The 12,065-nt window shown below is 47.9% G+C and overlaps 1 protein-coding gene across 1 annotated transcript in view; it reads right to left on the reverse strand.

Moving 5' to 3' along the window:
• Positions 1-291: 291 nt before the first annotated feature.
• The window catches only part of tmem63c (transmembrane protein 63C), a 346,423-nt gene continuing 334,649 nt past the window's right edge, over positions 292-12,065 (reverse strand). The window contains exons 20-23 of the mRNA XM_086004159.1: positions 12,013-12,063; positions 11,435-11,550; positions 1,611-1,685; positions 292-1,023 (exon numbers count right to left, since the gene is read on the reverse strand). Coding sequence (XP_085860285.1) covers positions 811-1,023; positions 1,611-1,685; positions 11,435-11,550; positions 12,013-12,063 — 455 coding nt within the window. The 3' untranslated portion in view covers positions 292-810. The remainder of the gene's footprint in view (positions 1,024-1,610; positions 1,686-11,434; positions 11,551-12,012; positions 12,064-12,065) is intronic.

The following is a 12,065-nucleotide window of genomic DNA, read 5'->3' on the forward strand; positions in this document are numbered from 1 at the left end:
TGACCTGAAAGAAGGAATTTCCATTTGCATTTGATAAAATGGCAGAGGAATTTAATGAATACATCCCATTGGTCATTGGAGAGGAAGTGAATGGTGAAGTGGGTGAGAGCGAGATGGTGGAGGGGCTTGGAGACATTCCCCTCATTGAAGCACTGAGTGGTGCTAAAGCCTGTTCATTTTACAGTCAGGATGTTGGCCAAGCAGTGAGAGGCGAGGTGGTTTGCGTCTGGGGTTGGGGAAGGGGACAGAATGTGAAATGCTCAGTGAAATAAAGAGCCAAGAGCAGTGGTGCTGGATTAAAGAGAAATAGCATGTTTATCACTCAATTTAAATCAAAGAATTAGGCAGCAACACAACGAGAGGCAACTGGTCTGAAACGGTACAGATTAAAGCAGTAATATATAATTAATAATATCACAGGATGCCAGGCCTCGGTCATATATTTGGTCAGTGAGCGACGATGGCTTCAGGCACATTGTTTTCAATGTACTGCAGCGCTCTGTGATGGGAGCATGTTTCAGCAGAGTTCCAGCTCCCCCGTGCAGGCAGACCCGGTGCAGCACACAATACTGTCTGGGCACTTGGAAACATGCAGCATTCACTGGGACATGCTGGTAGCCATCGCAGGCAGAGTTATAGAACAAAGCAATAAGACATATGGCTCCAACCCACCACCTCTTAAAGCAAGAGTTCAGAAACTCCACATCTCTAATCTCAGTCTTCGTTTCCCTCCACAGTCGGTAGGTGTCTGTGGCGTTAAAATAGAGAGCTGGGAATATTCGACTACAGTCCTGTTATCCGCAGCAGGTACTAGTGATAGCGACTTTCACTGTCAATCACTGATCCTGCAGTTGTCTCATGCTGCTGACTTTCCAAATCTGTTTCAAAGCTTTGCATTCGGCTGGAGTCCTCCGATTTGATCTCGTCAGCACGATTCTCCATGGTTCCATAAGTCTGATGTGCAGGGGAGGCTGCAGGCGTTAGTCCCAGTTCAGGATCCTGGAGAACGGCTGCAACAAACACCTTGAAATCAGAGAAAGTGCGGGGGTTAGCACAGGAGCAGCCAGAGGAACCGATTAAACAACGACCCGCAAAGTTTGGAGTTCCAAGTTTTGGGTGGGAGAGGTGGGTTGGGTTGGGGAGAGGTGGGTCGGAGTGTGTGGGGGTTTAGGATTGGGGAGCGGTTCCAGGCTCCGCACCAACGCTCTTTTCTAACTCGCCTTTGGCTGGGGCCGCTGACGAATCCCGATTCTGCTGATCGGTGATGACTTTAACATCAGGTGTTCGGCCCTGAATTTACATATTGAACTGTTTTAGGGCTACCCGGAATCCCCTCAAACAAGGACCCCACGTGTTGAGCAGTTTTACACCTGAAAAATGGGCGCAATGTTTACCAAATTCTACCCCTTTGTGGCCAGTAGCAACTGAAAGGAGAGTGACAAACTCGCCCTGAGCCTGCATCACCCCTGGCTCCAGCATTTATTAAACACAAGCAATCCGGCAGAAATACCAAGCGAGCACGCAGTTAACCCGAGTTCCATCAAAGCTGCGTTTTAAGGAGACAGCCCGCCAGTCAGACATGTTTCCTGCCCTCCTTGTCCCTGACTTACGTTGGAGTTTGGTGTTGAGGATACACTGCTCCGTTCTCCATCGGTGAACACACCGTCAGGCTGCTGCTCCGCCATCTGAGGACAGTGGGGAACAGGTGAGAGTCAAATTTGCACCGTAACACTGACAGGAAGGCTGAGGCACAGGGGCAGTGTTAGGGGAAGTTAGCAACAATTGACCAGAGCCCAAGGATCTGCCACTGAGGGAGGGGAGACTCGGAAGTGAGGTAGCACAGGCTGGGGAAGCGGGGCTAGAGAAGGTTATTGTATAATATACCCGGAGTGAGTTACAGGCTGGAATCTAATCGAGGGGTTCAGTGGGGTTTATGTATAGAATAACAGATACCCGGGAGTGAGTTACAGGCTGGAATCTAATCGGGGGGGGGTTTATATATAGAATAACAGATACCCGGGAGTGAGTTACAGGCTGGAATCTAATCGAGGGGTTCAGGGGGTTTATATATAGAATAACATACCCGGGAGTGAGTTACAGGCTGGAATCTAATCGAGGGCTTTGGGGGGCTTATATATAGAATAACAGATACCCGGGAGTGAGTTACAGGCTGGAATCTAATCGAGGGGTTCGGGGGGGCTTATATATAGAATAACAGATACCCGGGAGTGAGTTACAGGCTGGAATCTAATCGAGAGGTTCGGGGTTTATATATAGAACAACAGATACCCGGGAGTGAGTTACAGGCTGGAATCTAATCGAGTGGTTAGGGGGGTTTATATATAGACTATCGGATACCCGGGAGTGAGTTACAGGCTGGAGCTAATCGAGGGGGTTTATATATAGAATAACAGATACCCGGGAGTGAGTTACAGGCTGGAATCTAATCGAGGGGTTCGGGGGGCTTATATATAGAATAACAGATACCCGGGAGTGAGTTACAGGCTGGAATCTAATCCAGGGGTTCGGGTGGTTTATATATAGAACAACAGATGCCCCTGAGCTCAACCAGTGATCCAGTTCCTCCCGTGCAAAGGTTTGCCTGTTCAGGTAAATGTGGGAACAGCTGGGAATTGCCCAGAGTAAAAGCTGACGGGGAATGTTGAGCATACAACGGTCACCAGTCACTCTGCACCATGGGCGCTCTCTCTCTACCTGCTTGTGGAATCGCTCTCTCCTCTTGCAATCTCACCTCACGACTGTTGGTCCTGAGTGTTAAGAATACCAGACATGTTACTAATTTATGTTTGAACAAGTCCCACACAGTAAACCTCTGCTCTCTAAATTGCACCTTGTAATGTGTGTAATGCTGTGTCATTGGGAACACAGGAACAGGAGGCCATTCAGCCCCTCGAGTCTGTTCCGCCATGCAATGAGATCACGCTGATCTGCGACCTAACTCCATTGAACTGCCTTGGCTCCATATCCCTTTATACCCTTAGCTAGCAAAAATCTATCGATCTCAGATTTAAAGTTATTAATTGCGCTAGCATCTATTTTTTTGAGAAAGAGTGTTCCACACTTAATGTGAAGAGGTGTTTCCTAACTTCTCTCCTGAAGGGCCTGGCTCTGATTTTAAAGTTACGTCCCCTTGGCCTAGACTCCCCCACCAGTGGGGAAAGTTTCTCTATCTACCCTATCAATTCCTTTCAAAATCTTAGAAACTTCAATCAAATCACCCATAACCTTCTATACTCCAAGGAATACAAGTCCAGTTTATGTAATCTCTCATAATCTAACCCTTGGAGCCCTGGTGACATTCTGGTGAATCTGCGCGGCACCCCTTTGTTGTATAGCTGTTGTCGAACTTCCTCCCCTTTATATTCTAACCCTCTAGTTATAAAGGCTAACATTCCATTAGCCTTTTTGATGATTTTTTTTGTACCTGTCTTATCACATTTTAAACAACACCAGGTTATAGTCCAACAGTTTTATTTGAAATCACAAGCTTTCGGAGCGCTGCTCCTTCATCAGGTGAAGTGGAGAGATGCATAAAGACACAGCTTATATAGTCAGAGAATGCTGCCAGATGATTACAGGTAATCTTTCTAACTGCCATTTATCACACCTCGGCAGAGAGATAATCACAGCAATCAAAGGTGTGAATGGTGTCCAAACAGGTCAGTCAGGAAAACATTACATCAAAGAACAATGAGGTGGGGTCACAAGGGGTCAAATGTTGCAGATGCTGGGGTCTGTATGAAAAACACAAAAAAACTTTTTTTTTGCTGGAATTCACAGCAGGTCCAGCCGCATCTGTGTAGAGAGAACAAGCCAACGACGACACGAGTCTGGATGACCCTACGTCAGGTGGGCTTACATGTAGCGTGACATGAACCCAAGATCCCGGTTGAGGCCGTCCTCGTGAGTGCGGAACTTGGCTATCAGTTTCTGCTCTACGATTTTGCGTTGTCGTGTGTCTCGAAGGCCGCCTTGGAGAATGCTTACCTGAAGATCGGAGGCTGAATGTCCTTGACTGCTGAAGTGTTCCCCGACTGGGAGGGAATACTCCTGCTCGGCGATTGTTGCGCGGTATCTGTTGTCGCAGTGTCTGCATGGTCTTGCCGGTGTACCATGCTCCGGGGCATCCTTTCCTGCAACGTATGAGGTAGACAACGTTGGCCGAGTCACATGAGTATGTACCATGTACCTGGTGGGTGGTGTCCTCACGTGTGATGATGGTATCTGTGTTGATGATCTGGCATGTCTTGCAGAGGTTGCCGTGGCAGGGTTGTGTGGTGTCGTGGTCGCTGTTCTCCTGAAAGCTCGGTAATTTGCTGCGAACGATGGTCTGTTTAAGGTTAGGCGGCTGTTTGTCAAGGACATTCAGCCTCCGATCTTCGGGTAAGCATTCTCCAAGGTGGCCTTCGAGACACACAACGCAAAATCGTAGAGTAGAAACTGATCGCCAAGTTCCACACTCATGAGGACGGCCTCAACCGGGATCTTGGGTTCATGTCACGCTACATGTAACCCCACCTGACGTAGGGTCATCCAGACTCAAGCCGTCGTTGGCTTGTTCTCTACACAGATGTGGACGGACCTGCTGTGATTTCCAGCAAAAAAAATGTTTTTTTGTCTGTTTTTTGTTTTTCATACAGACCCCAGCATCTGCAACATTTGACCCCGTGTGACCCCCACCTCATTGTTCTTTGATGTAATGTTTTCCTGACTGACCTGTTTGGACACCATTCACACCTTTGATTGCTGTGATTATCTCTCTGCCGAGGTGTGATAAATGGCAGTTAGAAAGATTACCTGTAATCTGGCATTATTCTCTGACTATATAAGCTGTGTCTTTATGCATCTCTCCACCTGACGAAGAAGCAGCGCTCCGAAAGCTTGTGATTTCAAATAAAACTGTTAGACTATAACCTGGTGTGTGACTTCTTACATTTGTCCACCCCAGTCCAACACCGGCATCGCCACACCATATCACACTTTAGTGATCTGTTTACTTGAACCCCTAAATCTCTTTGGATCGCCACTGTTCACAGCTTTTCACAATTTAAGTAATACATGGCTCTATCTTTTATTGGTCCAAAATGGATGACCTCACACTTACCTGCGTTGAAATCCATCTGCCACAGTTTTGCCCACTCACTGAATCTATCAATGTTTCTTTGTAATTTTATGCTCCCGTCGACACTACTTACTGCACCACCAATCTTTGTGTTATCGGCAAACTTGGACATATGGCTCTCTGTTGTGTTATCCAAGTCATTAATAAATATAGTGAATATGAGACCCTGGCACAGATCCTAGTGGGACACCACTAGTCAATTCCTTCCAATTAGAGTACATTCCCACTATCCCTACTCTGCCTTATACTGCCTAACCAATCACCTAACGGGTCAATAATTTGCCTTTAGTTCCATAAGCCTTAACTCTAGCTAACAGTCTCTTGTGTAGAACTTTATCAAATGCCTTCTGCAAGTCCACATCAACTACATCCATAGACATTCCTGTCTACTGCTTTCGTCAATTAGGTTTGTTAGAGATGACCTACCCATTACAAATCCATGCTGGCTCTCCCTAATTGCACCGGGAAATGTGGTGTACGATATTCACTGGGTAACATACCTGGAACACCCCCCCTCTCCCGACCCTTCCCCTCACACCCGCGAACCCTCCCTCCCCTCCCTGAAAGCTCCAGCTCCCCCATGACCCCTCGCCTCCGCGACCCTTTCGCCTCCCCATGATCCCTCCCCTCCCCCTCACTCCTCATCTCACTTCCCTTCCCCTCCCTCCACTCACTTCCCCGCTCCTAGAATCATAGAAAGTTACAGCACGGAAGGAGGCCATTTCGGCCCATCGTGTCCGTGCCGGCCAACAAAGAGCTAACAGCCTAATCCCACTTCCCAGCTCTTGGTCTGTAGCCCTGCAGGTTAGAGCATCCCAAGGGCACATCCAAGTACTTTTTAAATGTGGTTAGGGTTCCTGCCTCTACCACCCTTTTCAGGCAGTGAGTTCCAGACCCCCACAACCCTCTGGGTGAAGAAATTTCCCCTCAAATCCCCTCTAAACCTTCCACCAATTACTTTAAATCTGTGCCCCCGAGTCATAGAGTTATACAGCACAGAAAGTGGCCCTTCGGCCCATCGTGTCTGTGCCAGCCTTCAAGCCCTGTCTATTCTAATCTCATTTTCCAGCACTTGGTCCGTAGCCTTGTATGCCATTGCATTTCAAGTGCTCATCTAAATGCTTCTTGAATGTTATGAGGGTTCCTGCCTTTACCACCCTTTCAGGCAGTGAGTTCCAGATTCCAACCATCCTCTGGGTGAAAAAGTTTTTCCTCAAATCCCCTCTAAACCTCCTGCCCCTTACCTTGAAACTATGCCCCCTGGTTATTGACCCCGCTACTAAGGGGAAAAGTTCCTTTTTATCTACGCCCCTCATAATTTTGTACACCTCAATCAGGTCCCCCCTCAGCCTTCTCTGCACTAAGGAAAACAACCCCAGCCTGTCCAGTCTCTCTTCATAGCTGAAACACTCCAGCCCAAGTAACATCCTGGTGATTTACTTGTACTTCTTGCAATCTAGTATACTGTATTCGCTGCTCACGATGCGGTCTCCTCTACATTGGGGAGACCAAATGCAGATTGGGTGACCGCTTTGCGGAACACCTCCGTTCAGTCCGTAAGGGTGACCCTGAGCTTCCGGTCGCCTGTCATTTTAATTCACCGCTCCATTCCCACTTGGACCTCACCGTCCTCGGCCTCTTGCATTGTTCCACAGAAGCTCAGCGTAAACTCGAGGAACAGCACCTCATCTTCCGATTAGGCACTTTACAGCCTTCGGGACTGAATATCGAGTTCAACAATTTCAGATCATAACCTCGGCCCCTATTACATTTTTACTTATATTTTTTCCACCCCTTTGTTTTGGATCTTTCCTTCCCCCCCAACCCTTTCCTTTTTTTTTCTCTCTCCCACACGGCAGCTGTCTCCCATTCTGCCAGTACACTTCACACTTAATCTTGCCGTCTTTTGTCTCCACTGTCCTATTACCATCTCGTCTGGTTTTGAATACCTCTTAATGTCTCTTTTACTTTTGTTCTATCGCAGCCCTGCCTTTGATCTATTTTATTTCCTTTCCAGTTGGAAAAAGGGTTTCGACCCGAAACGTCACTCTAATTTCTCTCCACGGATGTTGCCTGGCCTGCTGAGTTTTTCCAGCATTTTCTGTTGTTATTTCAGATTTCCAGCATCTGCAGTATTTTGCTATCGTAACATCCTGGTGAATCTCCTCTGCACTCTCTCCAATGCAATCACATCCTTCCTATAGTGTGGCAACCAGAACTGCACACAGTATTCCAGCTGTGGCCTAACTAGCGTTTTGTACAGCTCCATCATAACCTCCCTGCTCTTATATTCTATGCCTCGGCTAATGAAGGCAAGTATCCCATATGCCTTCTTAACCACCTTATCTACCTGTCCTGCTGCCTTCAGGGATCTATGTACATGCACACCAAGGTCCCTCTGATCCTCTGTCCTTCCTAGGTTCCTACCATTCATTGTGTATTCCCTTGCCTTGTTAGTCCTCCCAAAATGCAACACCTCACACTTTCCAGGGTTAAATTCCATTTGCCACTGTTCTGCCCATCTGACCAACCCGTCTATATCGTCCCGTAGCCTGAGGTTTTCCTCCTCGCTATTTACCACTCCACCAATTTTCGTGTCATCTGCGAACTTACTGATCATACCTCCTACATTCATATCTAAATCATTAATGTACACTACAAACAGCAAGGGACCCAGCACCGATCCCTGCAGTACTCCACTGGACACAGGCTTCCAGTCACAAAAACAACCTTCGACCATCACCCTCTGCCTCCTGCCACTAAGTCAATTTTGGATCCAATGTGCCAAATTGCCCTGGATCCCATGGGCTCTTACCTTCTTGACCAGTCTCCCATGTGGGACTTTGTCAAAAGCCTTACTGAAGTCCATGTAGACTACATCAACTGCACTACCCTCATCCACACACCTAGTCACCCCCTCGAAAAATTCAATCAAGTTAGTTAGACATGATCTCCCCTTGACAAAGCTATGCTGACTATCCTTGATTAATCCTTGCCTCTCCAAGTGGAGACTAATTCTGTCCCTCAGAATTTTTTCCAATAATTTCCCTACCACTGATGTTAGGCTCATTAGCCTGTAATTCCCTGGTTTATCCCTACTACCCTTCTTGAATAATGGTACTACGTTAGCTGTCCTCCAGTCATCTGGCACCTCCCCTGTGGCCAGAGAAGTTCTGAAAATTTGTGTCGGAGCCCCTGCAATCTCCTCCCTTGCCTCACACAGCAGCTTGGGATACATCTCGTTTGGGCTTGGGGATTCATCCACTTTGGGCTTGGGGATTCATCCACTTTTAAGCCCGCTAAAACCGCTAGTACCTCCTCCCTCTCAATGCTAATTTGTTCAAGTATATCTCAATCCCCCTGCCTGATTTCTATGCCTACATCATCCTTCTCTATAGTGAACACAGATGCAAAATATTCATTTAAAACCTCACCTACATCTTCCGGCTCTACACGAAGATTGCCACTTTGGTCCCTGGTTATCCTCTTGCCCTTAATATACTTATAAAACACCTTGGGATTTTCCTTTATTTTGCCCGCCAGTGTTTTCTCATGCCCCCTCTTCGCTCTCCTAATTTATTTTTTAAGTACCCCCCTGCACTTTCTATACTCCTCTAGAGCTTCCACTGTTTAGTCCTTTGTGTCTGCCAAAAGCCTCCCTTTTTTTCCTAATCCATTCTTGTATATCCCTCGACATCCAGGGTTCCCTGGACTTGTTGGTCCTACCCTTGACCTTTACGGGAACATTTTGGCGCTGTACTCTCTCTATTTCCTTTCTGAAAGACTCCCACTGCTCTGATGTGGATTTTCCTACAAGTAGCTGATCCCAGTCCACTTTGGCCAGATCCTGCCTTATCATATTAAAATCAGCCTTCCCCCAATTTAGAACCTTTATTTCTGGTCCATCTTTGTCTTTTTTCCATGACTACCTTAAATCTCACCGAATTATGGTCACTGTCACCAAAATGCTCTCCTACTGACACTTCTACCACTTGCCCGGCTACATTCCCTAGAATTAGGTCCAGTACCGCCCCCTCTCTTGTAGGACTTTCTACATGCTGGCTCAAAAAGCTCTCTTGGATGCACTTTAAGTATTCCGCACCCTCTAAGCCTTTCACACTCTGACTATCCCAGTTAATATTGGGGAAGTTGAAATCCCCTACTATTATTACCCTATTATTTCTATACTTCTCTGAGATTTGCCTACATATCTGTTCCTCTATCTCCCCCTGACTGTTTGGGGGCCGATAGTACACTCCCAGCAAAGTGCTTGCCCCCTTTTTGTTTTTAAGTTCTACCCATATGGCCTCATTAGAGGAACCTGCTAAGATATCATCTCTCCTTACTGCAGTAATTGACTCCTTGATTAATATTGCGACACCCCCTCCTCTTTTACACCCCCCCGTCTCGCCTGAAGATTCTATACCCCGGAATATTGAGCTGCCAGTTCTGCCCCTCCCTCAACCATGTGTCTGTGATAGCAACAATATCATACTCCCATGTGTTCATCAACACCTTCAATTCATCTGCCTTACTCGCAAGACTCCTTGCATTAAAATAAATGCCATCCAGCCTTGCCATACTGCCTTGAGCAGTTACATATTTGCTCTGCCTTCCAGACTGACTTGTTTTTTCCTCTATATTTGGCTGTGCATCACCCCCTACTATAGCTCCACTCCGTATCCCATCCCCCTGCCAAGTTATTTTAAACCCTCCCCACCCCAACAGCACTAGCAAACCTCCCCGCAAGGATGTTGGTCCCGTTCCAGTTCAGGTGCAACCCGTCCGACTTGTACAGGTCCCACCTTCCCCAGAAACAGACCCAGTGATCCAGGAAACGAAAGCCCTCCCTCCTGCACCAACTCTTTAGCCACGCATTCATCTGCTCTATCCTCCTATTTCTATACTCACTAGTACGTGGCACCGGGAGTAATCCAGAGATTACAACCTTCGAGGTCCTACTTTTTAATCTGCCACCTAGCTCCCTAAATTCTTGTTGCAGGACCTCATCCCTCTTTCTACCTATGTCGTTGGTACCAATGTGAACCACGACCTGGTTTTTGATCCCTCTGCTAAAGGAAATAGGTCCTTTCTATCAACTTTATCTATGCCCCTCATAATTTTATACACCTCAATAAGGTCTCCCCTCAGCCTTCGCTGCCCTAAGGAAAACAACCCCAGCCTGTTCAGTCTCTCTCCATAGCTGAAACGCTCCAGCCCAGGTAACATCCTGGTGAATCTCCTCTGCACTCTCTCCAGTCTTTCCTAACAGCTAAGATTCTCTACTCCCGGCAACATCCTTGTAAATCTCCTCTGTACCCTCTCTAGTGCAATCACATCTTTCCTGTAATGTGGTGACCAGAACTGCACGCAGTACTCTAGCTGAGGCCTAACTAGTGTTTTATACAGTTGAAGCATAACCCCCCTGCTCTTTTATTCTATGCCTCAGCTAATAAAGGCAAGCATTCCGTATACCTTCTTAACCACCTTATCTACCTGGCCCGCTACCTTCAGGGATCTGTGGACATGCACTCCAAGGTCCCTTTGCTTCTCTACACTATTCAGTGTCCTACCATTTAATGTGTATTCCCTTTCCTTGTTAGCCCTCCCCAAATGCATTACTTCACACTTCTCCGGATTGAATTCCATTTGCCACTTTGCTGCCCATCTGACCAGTCCATTGATATCTTCCTGTAGTCTACAGCTTTCTTCCTCATTATCAACCACACAGCCAATTTTAGAATCATCTGCAAACTTCTTAATCATACCCCCTATATTCAAGTCTAGATCATTGATATATACCACAAAAAGCAAGGGACCCAGTACTGAGCCCTGCGGAACCCCACTGGAAACAGCCTTCCAGTCACAAAAACACCCATCAACCATTACCCTCTGCTTCCTCCCTCTCCTCTCCTCTCCACTCCCCTCCCCCCACCGCTCTCCTCACTCCCCCTCCCCTCACTGACTCCCCTTTCCTTACTGCCCCTCACTCCCCTCCCCCACTCCTCTCCCCATTACTCCCCCTCTCCTCACTTACTCCCCTTTCCCCTCCCCTCGCCATTCCACTCCTCTCCCCTCCCCTCCCCTCCACCTCTTCACATCACTCCCCTTCACCCCCACTCCTCTCCCCTCCCCTTCCCCCCACTCCTCTCCCCTCCCCTTCCCCCCACTCCTCTCCCCTTCACCTCCCTCCCTTCACTCACTCCCCTTCCTACCTACTCCCCTCGCATCCCCTCCCCTTACTCATTTCCCCCTCCCCTCACTCCCCCACCCCATATAGGCTTCATTTACCTGGCAGTTTTGAGGTTTGAGTTTGTGGAGTCCTTTCATGCAGAATGCAAACAGCGAGAAGATGATGCAGAGGAGCAGAGTGACGAAGGTGAAGAGGGTGATGGGCTGGACTGGCCCTGGAAATAAAAGCAAGGATTACTGCCGGTCCTGGAGCTCAAATCTCTCGCGAACATTCAGCCGAACGAGCGGCTTCAAAACCCAACATACACTCTTGGGCAGCGGTCAATGAGTTGGGTGGGTGGGTGGTTGGGGGGTCAGGAGTCCGGGATCAATGGGTCAGGAGGGTGGAGGTCGGGGGGTCAAAGGGTCAGCGGGTCAAAGGGTCAGCTGAGTGGGGGTCAGTGGGTCGGGGGGTCTGTATGAATGGAACCGCGTTTATGTGTTCAACCATAAATGTATCTTGATGCTTTGGCAACATAAGATGTACCTTATCATGCCAATAAAGCGATTTGTATTGTATTGCAATGGGTCAGGTGGGTGGGGGTCGGGAGGTCAGGGGTTGGGAGGTCAGGGTGCGGGGGTCGGGAGGTTAGGGTGCGGATGTCATGGTGCGGGTGGGTCAGGAGGTCATTACATACCGAGTCGCAGCACTGAGAAGAAGAGCAGCCAAAACATGCAGAGAATCGGCGCG

The sequence above is a fragment of the Somniosus microcephalus genome, chromosome 12 (genome assembly GCF_052327205.1).
Source record: "Somniosus microcephalus isolate GS21.2 chromosome 12, FLI_Smic_1.0, whole genome shotgun sequence".
Lineage (NCBI taxonomy): Eukaryota > Metazoa > Chordata > Chondrichthyes > Squaliformes > Somniosidae > Somniosus > Somniosus microcephalus.